The 16,374-nt window shown below is 44.8% G+C and overlaps 1 protein-coding gene across 1 annotated transcript in view; it reads left to right on the forward strand.

Annotated features, from left to right (window-relative positions):
* The first annotated feature begins 2,023 nt into the window (after positions 1 to 2,023).
* The window catches only part of LOC149437745 (transmembrane protease serine 9-like), a 35,565-nt gene continuing 21,214 nt past the window's right edge, over positions 2,024 to 16,374 (forward strand). Inside the window, exons 1-4 of the mRNA XM_089660665.1 lie at positions 2,024 to 2,325; positions 3,976 to 4,247; positions 13,649 to 13,818; positions 14,967 to 15,189. Coding sequence (XP_089516791.1) covers positions 2,024 to 2,325; positions 3,976 to 4,247; positions 13,649 to 13,818; positions 14,967 to 15,189 — 967 coding nt within the window. The remainder of the gene's footprint in view (positions 2,326 to 3,975; positions 4,248 to 13,648; positions 13,819 to 14,966; positions 15,190 to 16,374) is intronic.

A 16,374-nucleotide genomic window follows, 5' to 3' on the forward strand; every position in this document is an offset into this window, starting at 1 on the left:
TCCTCATCCAATCCCTTACAATAGAAAGCTGGCTTCATCGTCCTCCACTCCTAACTGTAGAATGCTTACTCCATCCTCATCCAGATCACCATAAAAAGAGCTCACTCCATCCCCTCACCTGACTCTTCACCATACACAGAGCTCTTCCCATCCTCATCCAGCTCCTCACCATACAGTTGGTCATTCTGCCCTTATCCATTTCCCCACCATATAGAGAGCTAGCTTAATTCTTCTCCATTTCCTCGCCACATAGAGATTCTTCTCACCATTTGGAGAGCTGATTTCATCCTCCATTGATGCCTCACCATATGAAGAACTCTCCTCCTCCTGTTTAGACTCCTCAAGAACCAAGAGCTCTCTTCATCCTCATCTGAATCTAAAAAGAGAGCTTGCCCCATCTTCTTCCAATCCTTCACTATATAGAGTTTTGGTTTCATCCTTTTCCTGCTTATAGAAATAATAATACTGAAGTTAAAGCCTAAATGAAGACCACCACCTACCTCCTACTTATGTCCGGTAAGTCCACAACCAGCTTCCATAAGCATCCGTTAGTCTGTAACCACCTGGCATTTCCAGGACCCATGACAAAGCGCACATAAAACCCACATTTTGCCAAGTGTTTTGGGAAACGTGTTGCAAACACGTGTCACGCTTGTGGTGCCATTAATTGGTAATGCCACCCCAAGCACAGGTAGCAGGCACACATTTGTCACTCGTTTTGTCTGGCGGCAAACACTACAAATTTGTCAAAATGTGCAGTAAAAAAAAATGTGCCAAGCTCCGTCCCAAAAAAGGTTTTGGAGTTTCTTTGGGACATTAGTTATACATAGGGCAGCCCGTTCAAGTGAAAAGGCTGCCCTATGAGCGACAAGCAGAAACACTCCAAAATGCACAGAAAAAAGCAAGCGGGTACGGGATTTCTATCTCCGCTCAGGTGTGAGCCCAACCTAAACGGTCATCAGGAGTACAAGCCCCCACATCCCCAATGCCTTGATAACAAAGTGCATGCTCAGCCCATACCAGGATGATGTGGGGGTAATAGTGGGGCTCATGGGGACCCTACAAGGCAGTGTAACCACTCCAAAGATGGAAACAAAGAGAGACACTTAAAAAGCACAATGCAAAGAAGTGACAACATGCAGACAGAAAGCAAAATCCATACATTGTAAGTGCAGTATGCTGTAGTTATACACGGCACATGAAGGTCTCAGAACATTCCAAAGCACCCCAGCTTTGCTTACAGCTGCGTTCTGTGTAAAAGAGCTTGCAATCCACAGAGATATCTTTCACGTGCAGCATCCATGAGCTGAGCATGGCAAGTCTGTCTGGTTAGATGTATAGACGCCGTACATGAATCAACATGCTGGAAGTACATATATATGTCAGATACACATTGCTCACAAGGAGGGAGGGACACGCTGCTCTACATATACAGTTTATTATGTTGTTGCCTGGAACACCTGTACATCCCGTGCAGGAAAAGATGGCTCCATGCACAGGTGTGTGCTTAGCTATGTCCATGTGAATGAGAACAGAAAAGATTATCCACATCAAAAAGTGAATTCAAATCAATTGATTTGTTCTTAAATGTTGATAAGGCCGTGCTTCCTTTATACGTTTATTGTCACGAATATTTTACCTTCTATATGAATTAAATGTACTACTGTGGTGAGATATTAGAGTGTAAGCTCCTCTGGTACAGAGACTGATGTGACTGTGGGGGAGGGGACATTAGAGTGTAAGCTCCTCTGGTACAGAGACTGATGTGACTGTGGGGGAGGGGACATTAGAGTGTAAGCTCCTCTGGTACAGAGACTGATGGGACTGTGGGGGAGGGGACATTACAGTGTAAGCTCCTCTGGTACAGAGACTGATGTGACTGTGGGGGAGGGGACATTAGAGTGTAAGCTCCTCTGGTACAGAGACTGATGTGACTGTGGGGGAGGGGACATTAGAGTGTAAGCTCCTCTGGTACAGAGACTGATGGGACTGGCTCAGTGATCTCTGTACAGCACTGTGGAATATGTCAGAGCTATATAAATGTTTAATAATAATAGTGTGTGACTGTGGTGTGTATGCATTTATTTATTATTTAATCATATTTTTTATTTCAGTTTTGCCATTTTCTGTCCTCCCCATTGAAACTGTACCAAACTCTTCAGTTTGCGGGTCTCCGTCGGTGTCCAATCGTATAGTAGGTGGTACAGATGCTGCGGAGGGAATGTGGCCTTGGCAGGTCAGCCTGCGGTATAATGGACGTGCTATTTGTGGAGGATCCCTCATCTCCAATCAGTGGGTGATGTCTGCTGCTCACTGCGTCCAGTTGTGAGTCTTCTCTTTTCCTTAGCATGCAGCGTGCACTTTCTATCTCTTCTTTTTTTTTTCTCTCATCTTTCTCTCTTTCTTGCGCTCTCTCTCTCCCTCCCTCTCTCTCCCCCCTTCATTCGCTCTCTCTCTCTCCCTCCTTCATTCACTCTCTCTCTCTCTCCTTCATTCGCATGCTCTCTCCTTCATTCACTCTCTCACTCTCGCGCTCTCTCTCTCTCCTTCTCTTTCTCCTCCTCTCTTCCCCCCTCCTCTCTTCCCCCCTCCTCTCCTCCCCCCTCTCTCCTCCCCCCTCCCCCCACTCTCCTCCCCCCTCTCCTTTCCTCCCCCCTCTCCTCCCCCCTCCCCCCCCTCTCCCCCCCTCTCTCTCCCCCCTCTCTCTCCCCCCCTCTCTCTCCCCCCTCTCTCTCCCCCCTCTCTCTCCCCCCTCTCTCTCCCCCCTCTCTCTCCCCCCTCTCTCTCCCCCCTCTCTCTCCTCCCCCCTCTCTCTCTTCTCCCCCCTCTCCTCCCCCCCTCTCTCTCTCCCCTCTCTCTCCCCTCTCTCTCTCTCTCTCTCCTCCCCCCTCTCTCCCCCCTCTCTCTCTCCCCTCTCTCCCCCCCTCTCTCTCTCCCCCCCTCTCCCCCCCTCTCCTCTCCCCCTCTCTCCTCTCCCCCCCTCTCTCCCCCCCCTCTCTCTCCTCCCCCCTCTCTCCTCTCCTCCCCCCTCTCTCCTCTCCTCCCCCCTCTCTCCTCTCCTCCCCCCTCTCTCCTCTCCTCCCCCCTCTCTCCTCTCCTCCCCCCTCTCTCCTCTCCTCCCCCCTCTCTCCTCTCCCCCCCCTCTCTCTCTCCTCTCCTCCCCCTCTCTCTCTCCTCTCCTCCCCCTCTCTCTCTCCTCTCCTCCCCCTCTCTCTCTCCTCTCCTCCCCCTCTCTCTCTCCTCTCCTCCCCCTCTCTCTCTCTCCTCTACCCCCTCTCTCTCTCTCCTCTCCCCCCCTCTCTCTCTCCTCTCCCCCCCTCTCTCTCTCCTCCCCCCCCCTCTCTCTCTCTCCCCCCCCCTCTCTCTCTCTCCCCTCCTCTCTCTCCTCTCCTTCCCCCTCTCTCTCCTCTCCTTCCCCCCCTCTCTCCTCTCCTTCCCCCCCTCTCTCCTCTCCTTCCCCCCCTCTCTCCTCTCCTTCCCCTCTCTCTCCTCTCCTCCCCCTCTCTCTCCTCTCCTCCCCCTTTCTCCCCCCCCCCCTTCTCTCTCCTTCTCTCTCTCTCCTTCTCTCTCTCTCCTTCTCTCTCTCTCCTTCTCTCTCCCTCCTTCTCTCTCTCTCCTTCTCTCTCCCTCCTTCTCTCTCCCTCCTTCTCTCTCCCTCCTTCTCTCTCCCTCCTTCTCTCTCCCCCCTCTCCCCCCCCCTCTCTCGCTCTCTCTCTCTTACTCTCTCACTTAATCCTCCCTCTTACATTGTAATCTCTAATGAGCAGGGCCCTCTGATTCCTCCTGTATTGAATTGTATTGTAACTGTACTGACTGCTCTCAGGTTGTGAAGTGCAGTACAAACTGTTGGGCTATATAAATCCTGTATAATAATAATATAGGTAATCTTGTTAGACTGAGTATACAGCTCAATGTAGCAAGCATGCCTTCTATGTCCAGATGATGTAACATAAACAATGTTTGTCTTCATTTCAGTTCATCATTGCCCTCTCGTTACTCTGTATACCTTGGGGCATACAGACTGGACAGCCCAACTGCCAATGAAGTGGGGGTGAGAGTGATCAAGATCATTGTTAGTTCCAAGTTCAGTGGCATGGGAAGCAGTGGAGACATCGCTTTGCTGGGACTGGCAAATCCCATCACCTTCACCCAGTTCATTCAACCCATCTGTATCCCGCAGGCGTCTATGGTCTTCTCTCCGGGAACAAATTGTTGGGTCACCGGCTGGGGAGACACAAAGTATGGAGGTAAAAATAATTCTATGTTCTTGTATCAATGCATCTAGCCAAGTCTGAGACAAGAAAGAATCCAAAACTGTGTTATACTTGACATGTCTTAAGCTGGCCATGGATAGAATTTTAAACAAAAATTCTTAAATGTTTTAGGAATATTTGTCCAAAATTCTCAGAATGATAAGGGATGAGGGATAAAACCCTGCAGTTGAGTCACAGTTTTACTGCCCCCAATCCCTACCCCTTTTAGCTGCTGAGGCAGCAGCCAAAGATGTACACATGCCGCAGCAGGAATTACACCCCCTGTTGCTTTTTGATGGGCACTATCGCCTGTCAATCGAGACCTATTCAAGTAAATGGGGCCATTCTGCAAAGTGCCCCGCAACGACCTGCTTCTGCGGGGTCCAAGGGGTTAGAGAATGAGATGAGAACAGTGTCTACTTTAACACCTTGTTTGCTGCACTGCACAAGGTTGCAGGGCACTTGCAGAGTGGCCTCATTCACTTGAATGGGTCATACATAGCAGGGGCTACACACACCAACCATGACAGGGCGTAGGAGCCGGCACTACAGAGGAGACTTCGGCTTATGTTCCTCTTGCTCCCTACTACAGCTCCAACTTTACAAGTAGTCCCTCTGTATTGCACTCTGTTTGATGCTCTGGGATGGAGGGTCAGCCCTGACCATGATCTACCAGTCACCTGGCCGATATCTACTGGTAGATCACAATCTACTGGTTGCTGACCCCCGATCTAGAGTGTTCCTAGGCAGGTGGCACTTGTATGAAGACCTCCTTAGGTAATGCCTTATGAAACAATGGGCAGCCTCTTGGGAAGAGTTAAGTGAATACCAAAATCCCTTGATAAGTCTGGAAGAGTTCCTAGACAAGCTGTGTTTGCATGTAGTCCACCCCAGTTAATGCCCACGTGTGATGCTGAGCCTCCGTGATTGAAAGAGACAGTGAATGAAGGGATGGGTCAGGTCCAGGGGTGGACTGACCATTTGGAAACTTGGGCACTGCCCGGGGTCAGTAGGGGGCCCCATGAGATGCCCCTGGTACATTTTTCATAGGCTTTTTTGAGTTTGGGAAAGGACACAGGGGCCCCATGATCCCCTATTGCCCGGGGGCCCCATGAGTTGTCAGTCCGCCTCTGGTCAGGTCAGAAACAGTCAGGTTGACGAGGGAAGGGCTAGATGATGTGTGAGAGGTCTTCTAGCTAGGAAAAAAGGTGGGATCTATCTGACTTGCTCCAGTGAATGAACAGGTGTGCCAAGGACAGTCAGGCTGAGGTAGAAGGAGCTAGATGATGCTGAATGTTCTCCAGTCGTGAAGTGACTGATCTAGCTGACTTGCTGCAGCTTCTACTGCACATTGTGAGAAGCTCCCAGTGTGCAGTGAAATCAAGAGTAAGGCCCCTTTGAGACGGGGCAGATTAGTCAGCGTGATCCACCTGCTCAGCGGGGGATCTCTCCACTGGTCCCTGCTGAGCATCTGGATGACAGGTCTCTGTCCGCTCTGCTGCTGAAGAGCAGATACAGAAACTGCTCGCTGATTTCAATGGGACAGTCAGATGGAAATGGACCACCTGGTGGTTTCACCCTGATTGTCATCTGATCGGCCCGATCTGTTTTTGGCGTACAGGATCAGGTCAGATGTCGGTGGGTGTCAGTGGACTCTTGTCTGCTGTCACCCGCCAGTCCATAGAAGTCTATGGATCGATAAAAAACTGAGAGGGGGACCCCATCGGTCTGCTCGTGTGAAAGGGGCCAAAGTGATTTCAGTCCAGGAGAGGAGATGGTACAACTGTGCAAGACCAGAGGTCAGCTTTAAGCCCACATTTTATGAACTGCCCCTTTCTCTCAGGAAGGTTACTAGCCCTAATAATGTAGTTATTCCTGCCGCCTGTTCTAGTTTCTGGATGTGCTGATGCAGAGAACACTTCATTCACACCTCCCTTTGGAGCAATTAGCCTCAAAGATAATCTAAATAGTTCTGATGACTCCTACAATGTGACTGCCTGTTCGTCCAGGCTCACTTTCCAGTCCGGTGACTATTGCCATTGCTGCCATTCCAGTTACCTGTAAATGTATGTCATTGGGAACAAAACAATCTGTACATCCCTGCACCCTGTGCAAAGTCTCCCATTGATCTCTGTAAAAACACTGCTGAGAAATGCCAGAAATCCAGTGAGCTCCATACGTCCTGTTTTGAGCTGACAACAAGGTGTCATTGCTACACTGAAATCCCAACCTGTGTTGTCTCCCTCTCTGGCTCGTCCTTCTCCATACCACACCTACAATTATCACCTTACTGGCATTCTGTGCTCCCCTACATGACTTGATAGACCCCCCATCATCCTTCCTGAAGAAAGGGGGTGCTGTGACAACACTCAGTTGGTTAACTGGTATCGGCATAGAAGAGACCACATGTCACCAGCACACAATGGATGCAACATTTTGAGACTTGGTAGGACCTCTTCAATAAAGGGGTCCAGCATGGTGTCATAAATTACACATACATAAAAAGTGCATTTATAAATGAAATGCACAGCTATTTGTCCTGATAAGCTGCATATACATTTACTCTATGTGAATGCCAGCTAAATCAAATATTACTAGGCTATTTTCTCTCCAGGTCGAATGTCCCCCCTTCTTAACCATTTCAATACCGTGCAATTTTCCCCCTTCCTGCCCAGGCCATTTTTCACGTTTCAGCGCTCTCACACTTTGAATGACAATTGCGCGGTCATACAACATTGTACCCAAACTAAAATTTTAGCATTTTCTTCACACAACTAGAGCTTTCTTTTGGTGGTATTTAATCACCGCTGGGGTTTTTATTTTTTGCTAAATTAACAAAAAAAGACCAAAAATTTTGAAAAAAAAACACGTTTTTCTTTGTTTCTGTTATAAAAGTTTACAAATAAATAATTGTTCTTCATAAATTTAGGCCGAGATGTATTCTGCTACATGTCTTTGGTGGAAATAACCCAAATTAGGATGTATTATTTAGTTTGTAGGAAAGTTATAGAGTTCACAAACTATGGTATAGATCTGAATATTGATCAATCCTGAAGTACTGACAGCCAATCTAATTTCTTGAGGTCTAAGAATGTCAGAATAGTACAGATATCCCCAAATGACCCCTTTTTGCAGAGTAGACAGTCCGACGTACTTAGTAAGAGGCATGGCGAGTTTTTTGAAGTTGTATTTTTTTTGTCATCATTTTTCGGAAAATGAAAAAATTAAAAAAATTATTTTCACTATTTTTTTTTTTTACATACTGTCACCAGTGCAGTACAGCGTCATAATATAACTGGCATGGCGGTGAACAGGGACACTGACTGGTGACAGTATGAAAAAAAAAAAATATATATATATATTTTTTTTTTTTTTTAACTTTTTTTTTTTTTAACTTTTTTTTTCATATTTTACTATGACCAAAGTAGTACAATGTTACCATAGTAACATTGTACTACTTTGGGGAAGTGATCAGTATTTTTTTTTTTTTTTTTTTTTTTTACACAATTTGCTTATAGCAAAGAAATACTTTGCTATAAGCAAGCATTTACCTGAATGAAATGGATTCATTCAGCTTTTTTTTTTTTTTGTGCTTAGCTGTGATTTGGTCACAGCTAATCACATGACATGTGCATGTGATTAGCTGTGACCATTCACAGCTAGGCACTAGTATACAATGGATGGCATCATGAATGAAGCCATCCATTGTATACAACTGTCATGTGACCTGCTGTGATTGGTCACAGCAGGTCACATGGTACCTGCAACGGGGGACGGTACTCATATCTGTCATCGGCCGTGTCCGAGGTACACGGCCGGTGACAGATCGAGCCACTGCGCCGCTCTGCATTAGCGCAAACGGCGCATGTGCGGGAGCACGCCAAATGGCGTGCACCCGGAGTGCAGAAGCAGTTTTGAAGCCGCCAAACGGCCATTGGCCGGGGGCTAATGGTTAAGGATGGCGTGAATTGGAAAAAAATTCCCAATTATGGCCACTAGATGGAGCTGATGATGATAGAAAATAAGTACCTATTTAATAAGATTGTCAGCTCCATCTACTGACCATAATGCAGAAAAAGAATTAAATGTCTTTAGGCTATTTTCTCTCCAGGTCAGATGTTCTTCTTCATAAGGATAGCGTGGATTGGAAAAATACCCAATTATGGCCACTAGATGGAGTTAATGATGATAGAAAATAAGTAACTAGTTAATATACTTGTCACCTTCATCTATTGACCATAATGCAGAAAATAATTTAAGGTTATTAGGCTATTTTCTCTCCAGGTCAGATGTTCTTCCTTCATAAGAATAGCATGAATTAGAGAAATTCCCAATTATGGCGACTAAATAGAGCTGATAATGATAGAAAATAAGTACCTAATTAATACGATCATCAGCTCCATCTAGTGACCACAATGCAGAAAATAATTAAATGTTGTCAGGCTATTGTCTCTCCAGGTCAGATGTTCTTCCTTCATAAGGATAGCATGATTTATATGCGGTGCATGGTACCGCTACCCATTCACACAAAAAAAAAAAAGTTTAGTGTAAAAAAAAGACAGAAGACAATCTTTGACTTTTCCTTTTGTTAAAAATAAAAGTAAAAAAAAGTCCCCCAAAGTAGATCCAACGTCAATCACAATGCCCGCCGCTGCCGCTACCCAAAATATGAAAAAAAACTGCTCCATCGCAACGCAGGCTAATGGCCATCTGACAGCTGCTCCCCCGATGACCGTTCTTAAATACTGTCATGATGTCACAAGGGGTCGGGTGTTAACCCCGCCCCCTTGTGACATCATTCTAGGCTGTGATTGGCCAAAGTATTGCACATGACCTGTAGTCAAGTGTATTGCTTTGACCAATCACAATGCATTATCAGGGCGCAGTGGATTGTGAGGCGCAGCAGTCAAATAGCCGGCGAATTCCCGTACCGTTCGTGTGTTCTCCAAACACATGAATGGCCCATGTTCGAGTCGAACTTAGGCTTCACTCAAGCATGTAGCCCATCACTACACGCCACACTAACTCCGCCACACTATATATCACTGATCTCTGCCATTACCAGTATAGCATCTATATGCCCGCCGCTACCCGAAATATGAAAAAAAACTGCTCCATCGAGACGCTGGCTTCTGGCCATCTGACAGCTGCGCCCCCGATGACAGTTCTTAAATACTGTCATGGTGTCACAAGGGGGCGGGATTTAACCCCGCCCCCTTGTGACATCATTCTATGATGAGATTGGCCAAAGTATTGCACCTGACCTGTAGTCAGGTGCATTGCTTTGACCAATCACAATGCACTGTCAGGGCTCAGTGCATTGTCAGGTGCAGAGGTCAAATAGCAGGCGAATGCCCGTACCGTTCGTGTGTTCTCCAAACACACGAATGGCCCATGTTTGAGTAGAATTTAGGTTCGACTTGAGCATTTAGCCCATCACTACCCACCACACTAACTCCGCCACACTATATATCAGTGATCACTGCCATTACCAGTATAGCATCTATAGCTGAGTACCTTCCAGTATATGTACCATAGTTTGTAGATGCTATGATTTTCACACAAACCAATCAATATACACTTATTGGCATTTTTTTAATACCAAATACATGTCACAGAATATATTTTGGTCTAAATTTATGCAAAAATGTGATTTTATTGGCTATTTTACGTATATATTTTATAACCTAAAGTAGAAAATCTTCTTTTTTTTTTTTTTTCCCCCTAAATTTTCATTTCTTTTTTTTTTTTATATAATAAAAAATAAAAAACCCAGTGGTGAACAAATACCACCATAAGAAAGTTCTATTTGTGTGGAAAAAAAAAGGACTACAAGTTCATTTGAGTACAGTGTTGCATGACCGAGCAATTGCCAGTTAAAGCAGCGCAGTGCTGAATAGCAAAAAAAAATGGCCTGGTCATGAAGGCGGTAAAACTTTCCGGAGGTTAAGTGGTTAAATGTTCTTGGGATAATTGGATATCTCGTGGTTTACTTTTCTATCCTAGAGAGAACCAGGATTTTCTGTTGCAGTTGTTGAATCCAAACATCTGTCAACGCCCCGACTACAAATAAAGGGATACTTGGCGCTTAATATGCTGTGTTTAATTAAGATACTTTTGAAATATTTAGCCGATCCATTTACTTTAATCACATTAATCCATTTTCACTCTATCCTAATCCTCTGATAAACCTGGTAGTCCAGATCTCTTAATCTTTTTTTTTTTTAATAAAACAGTCCCTGACTTTGGTGGTAATGGGTTTTGTTAATCATGTGGTTGGCGCCCATCCAGGGGAAGTGTTCCGGGCACGGTGCCACTTAGTAACTGAGCCAGTTCACAGAAACCTCATGTATGTACTCTTGTACATCGGTGTGTGCTTTGGCACAGGTACAGCGTTTGATCCCTGTGGTGAATTGCTGTGAACATGTTGTTTCCAAGATCCTGACAAGTCTCGGTGATTTATTTTATTGCCGGTGGTTTGTGTGACGGGTTTTGATCGATGACTTTAAAGGTTGGCTCCAATCAAAGCTGAACTCCAGGCAAACCATTCAGTGCATGGATGAAATATATACACTGCTCAAAAAAATGAAAGGAAGACTTTTTAATCAGACTCTAGCATCAAGTCAATGAAACTCCTGGGATATGGATCTGGTCAGTTAAGTAGCAGAGCGGGTTGTTCATCAGTTTCAGCTGCTTTGGTGCTGATGAAATTAACAGGTGCACTAGATGGGCAATAATGAGATGACCCCCAAAACAGGAATGGTTTTACAGGTCTAGGCCACTGACATTTTTTTCCCTACTCATCTTTTCTGACTGTTTTTCACTAGTTTGCATTTGTCTAGGGTCAGTGTCACTATTGGTAGCATGAGGCCATACCTGGACCCTACAGAGGTTGCACAGGCAGTCCAACTCCTCCAGGATGGCACATCAATACGTACCATTGCCAGAAGGTTTGCTGTGTCTCGCAGCACAGTCTCAAGAGCATGGAGGGGATTCCAGGAGACATAAAGTTCCTCTAGGAGAGTTGGACAGGGCTGTAGAAGGTCCTTAACCCGGTATCTGTTCTTTTGTGCAAGGAGGAACAGGATGAGCACTGCCAGAGCCCTACAAAATGACCCCCAGCAGGCCACTGGTGGGAATGCCTCTGACCAAACAATCAGAAACAGACTTCATGAGGGTGGCCTGAGGGCCCATACATCCTCTAGTGGGCCCTGTGCTCACTGCCCAGCACCATAGAGCTCATGTGACAGACGTGAAAGGGTCTGGAGAAGCCGTTTAGAACATCATTCAACATGACCGTTTTGGTGGAGGGTCAGTGATGGTCTGGGGAGGCATATCCATGGAGGGATGCACAGACCTCTACAGTCTAGACAATGGCACCCTGACTGCCATTCGGTATCCGGATGAAATCCTTGGACCCATTGTCAGACCCTACACTGGTGCAGTGGGTCCTGGGTTCCTCCTGGTGCAGTGGGTCCTGGGATCCTCCTGGTGCAGTGGGTCCTGGGTTCCTCCTGGTGCAGACAATGCCCGGCCTCATGTGGTGAGAGTATGCAGGCAGTTCCTGGAGGATGAACAAATTGGTTTCATTGAATGGCCCCCCACGCTCGTGTGACCTAAATCTAATAGAACACCTCTGGGATATCATGTTTTGGTCCATCCTATGCCGCCAGGTTCACCTTTACATTGTTAGACATGCATTCAAGCACGTGGGGGCCATACACACTACTGAGTACCATTTTGAGTTGCTGCATTAAAATTTCAGCAAAATGGACTAGTCTGCTGAATCTTTTTTTTTTTTTTTTTTTTTTTTTCACTTTGATTTTCGGGGTGTCTTTGAATTCAGTCCTCTGTAGGTTGATAATTTTCATTTCCATCAAACAATGGGGCATCCTTATTTTCCTAACACATCACCCCATCCATGTCAGTATAGAGATCCAGCAGGAGATTCTTCCCTATTGAGATCTGATGGTTTTTCAAAGTATTCCTTTCATTTTTTTGAGCAGTGTATAACAAAGTCCAGGACACAGTATCCCCACTAACAGTCGGCCTTAGGCCCACCCAGTAAATGGGTGGTCCCACTCACATACAGGAGTTGCCTGCCCAAACCCCATCTCTTAATTATTTGGAGACCTCTCCTTATTTCCATTAGGGATGATCTAGTTTCTGGTGTGAACTTGGTCCGAACCCAGTTCACCAGAAACTGTAAGAAGTTTACTGCCGACCCATTCAACTGCAGCCTGGGGCATTCCCCACATACATAAAGGGGCAAAATTGTGCCTGATGATGTTGACTTAATATGGCCTCATGGTCAATGTCATCACCCTAACCCAGTTCAGAAGAACCCATGGGAAGCCATCACATGATTACATTACCACCAACCCATAAAGCTGCAGCCTGGGGCATTCCCTGCACCATAGCCACACATACATAAAGAGGCAAGTTTGCGCGTGATGTCATTGACCTAACATGGCCATATGGTCAATGCAATGAAAAACACAGTTCATAAGAACCCTTGGGAAGCTATCACATGATTGAATAATCTGTCCAAATCCCATCTCTAAATTATATGGAGACCTTTCCTCATCTCCATTAGAGATGATCTGAGTTTGGTCTGAACTTGGTCTAAACCAAGTTCAGCAGAACTTGTAGGAAGCTGTCACATGATGGTATTGCCACCGATCCATTCAGTTGCAGTGTTGGGCATTTCCTGAACCGCATTCATACATACATAAAGGGGAAAGGTTGTGTGTGATGTCATTGACCTAATATAGCCACCTGGTCAATGTCATTACCCTAACCCAGTTCAGAAGAACCCATGGGAAGCTATCACTTGATTGCATAGTCTGTCCAAATCCCATCTCTTAATTATATGGAGACCTCTCCTCATCTCCATTAGAGATGATCTGGGTTTAGTCTGAATCTACTTCAGCAGAACCCATGGAAAACTGTCACATGATGGCATTCTAGTTGTACAGGATCCTCTCCTGTACTGCATTTGCTTACTCTGATTTTAGCTACTCAAAATGTGCATTAAAAAGGTGCAACAAGTCAGAGAGATCCTGCCTCATTTCCTGAATGGAGCATATCCAACAACTTCTAGCTCTTTCCTCTCCAACCTTGTTGTCCCTGGTCCAACCTTTTTATTTATTGGATTTCAGATCTTTAAATCATGGAGGGTCAACATCACATGTGGGCATTACCTGGGGCAGTCTGCATGCAAATGCACCCTGCCTAGGAATGTCCATTCTTCCAAGCTGTCACCTGCCCTTCAAGGTGTTTTGATAATTGTATAATTCCTCCCACTGGAACCAAGAAGACAGAATATAAACAGATTAAACCTCAGCTTTAAAGGCTCCATTTTATTTATCTTATCATATCTCTACTCTCTCCAGTAAACCTAGCTTATCCAAGGACCCTCCAGCAAGTCATGGTGCCGCTGATCAGCCGGGAGTCATGTGACCAGATGTACCATATGGACTCTACGTACAGTCCCTCCCAGACCATCATCAAATATGATCAGATCTGTGCTGGGTACCAGTCTGGGCAGCAGGACGCCTGCCTGGTGAGTGCAAAAATGAAGCCACTGAAAAGTGCTTGCACCAACAGTGTTTCACATCTAAATATCATGGTCCAGTCATTTATAAAACCTGGAGCCAAACACTTCTGTGGTTTTTGATTTTTATGAAGCTTTTTTTATATATATACTGTAGAGTAAGGAATGGCTAACCAGGGGATTTACTAAAACTGGAGCATGCAGAATCTGGTGCAGCTGTGCATGGTAACCAATTAGCTTCTAACTTCAGCTTGTTTAATTAACCTTTGACAATAAAACCTGGAAGCTGATTGGTTTCTTTGCTGCACCAGATTTTTCACTCACAAGTTTTAGTAAATCAACCCTATGTGTCCCATTTTTGAGGAGACTGCTCAAGAAGTTGAAGATGTATTACTTTCTGCTGGTCTGGTGACAAATGCAAAAGATTGGATGCTCCATCAGGACTTCCAGGACAAATAGAAGTGTGGATCACACCAGCTAAACGAAGGTAGCATTTAAAACCTGACAGGGGTTCTAATGCTTTTTACAGTCTATCCAAAACTTAGAGTCTAACTAAAGGCAAAACTTTTTTTTTTTTATTTTGGATAGAATAACCCCTGTCAGTTTTTTTTTTTTGCTGTTTTGTGTTCTATTGGGGAGATTTCCCTTGTCTTCCTGTACCATAGCCACAACAGGAAGTGAGAGGTGATCCCTCCAAAGTGTGTCATCAGGGTCATCAGGGTCACCAAAACTAGTGTCTCCATTGGAAGATTTCCCCTCCTGTGTTCCGATCTCAACCCAAAATGTAGGATTTTCATTTACTTTCACTTTTGGTCATATTAGTAAACAGGACAAATCTAGAGGGTGAATCTTCTAATGGGGACACAGACAGGAATTCAAACCTGACAGGTGTTCTAATCCCTCTCCACTCTATCCAAAACTTAAAAAAAATAGCTTTTAGTAAATTTTGAAGCCTCTTCTCTCCAGCTTATGGGAGGAGGCTTAGTCTATATCTTAGTCTTATAAATCTAATCCACTGATGTGCCCCAGTAGGTCACTTCCTGCCATGATCTCATTCCCCTAAAGCCCACACCCACCACTGTCCGTAGAACAAGAATTGAGGGCAAATTTCTTACAGAGCTCCAGAAAGCAATTTTAACCTAATTATCTTCTTCCAGGGAGACTCAGGAGGACCCCTTGTGTGTCAAGCGAATGGACTGTGGTATCAAGTTGGCATTGTGAGTTGGGGAGATGACTGCGCCCTTCCAAACAGGCCTGGCGTGTACACTTCGGTTTCAGCCTACGAGTCATGGATCAACTATTTCAGGAGCTCACCTCCCAGCTCTTCCTCTGGCCTCTCAGCCTCAGTGCTTCTCTTAGTGGTCTGTTTGATTATTCACAGCTGACTTGTCCCCTGCATTGTCCTTTGCCGGGATATCATGGTTTACAAAGTTTTTTTATTTGTCTCTTCTTTTTTTTTTTTTTTTTTGTCTGGAGTGGAGTTATTAAAGCTAGTGATGTCAACGGGTTAAAACCCTTAAGGTCTGGAACTACCTTAAACTTGATGGCTCTTCTGTAAACAAGAACCTAATCTGTACTCTAACTGGTGAGCCATAATTATATCGTTGGGTTCAGGATAGAACAAAAAAAAAGCCATAAAACTCGGCTCAGTTTACAACCATGTCAAATTCCAAAGTGCTGGGACTGAAGAATTCTAATTATATTGTTCTTAAAAGAGCATGAAACTCTGCCCCAAATGTTTACAACCAATGCCAAATGTAAAAAGCATTTAAAAATAAAGTAGAACTATAGGCAATTCCTTTTTTTTGATCTTAGATAGAGTAAGGGAGGGTTGTAACCCTTGTCAGATTTGTTTTCTTGCTATCTGTGTCCCATTGGAGAGATTTCCCTTCAATTCCTGTCCCATAGCCAAAACAGAAAGTGAGAGGAAATCCCTGCAAATTAAGAGAATCTCTTGTGCCCCCCCAGATCACTGGAGCTAGTTTCATCATTAGAAGATTTCCCCTCTATTACTGTTTTAGGAACAACTCAAAATTTGTGATTTCCTTTCATTTTTAATGACAATGATAAACATGACAAATACGGAGGGTGAATTTCCCTATTGATTGGGTGCAAACAACAATTCTAGGGGTTCTAAAGTATCATCCAAAACTTTAAAAAAAATGCTTTTAGTTATACTTGAAGACTAATATGCAGTATGTGAACTCACTTAAAGGATGACTGCTAATGACTCAATTGTCTTTAAAATCCCCCTTGTGTAGCTGGGGCATTGGCAATTATTAAATCTTTTGATGTCTATAGATGAAGACGTCCAAGGTTCGAGACTATCTTGAATTTGATGACCCTTCTGTAAACCAGAACCTGATCTGTAGAACACTGGTTGTCAATGTGGCCCATGACAGCACCAAAGGGCTGCATATATTGTTCAATACACTTTGTATGTAATTTTTGTGAGGACAGTCAGAAACTGCAGACCTAATAGAGGAAAAGACGTTCAGAGAGTGCGGGCATGCTACATTTTTGTTTGGGGGTATGCTGCAGAAGACAATATAAAACTGGGAACAT

The sequence above is a fragment of the Staurois parvus genome, unplaced genomic scaffold (genome assembly GCF_062004578.1).
Source record: "Staurois parvus isolate SC_StPar_1 unplaced genomic scaffold, SC_StPar_1.0 ptg001260l, whole genome shotgun sequence".
Lineage (NCBI taxonomy): Eukaryota > Metazoa > Chordata > Amphibia > Anura > Ranidae > Staurois > Staurois parvus.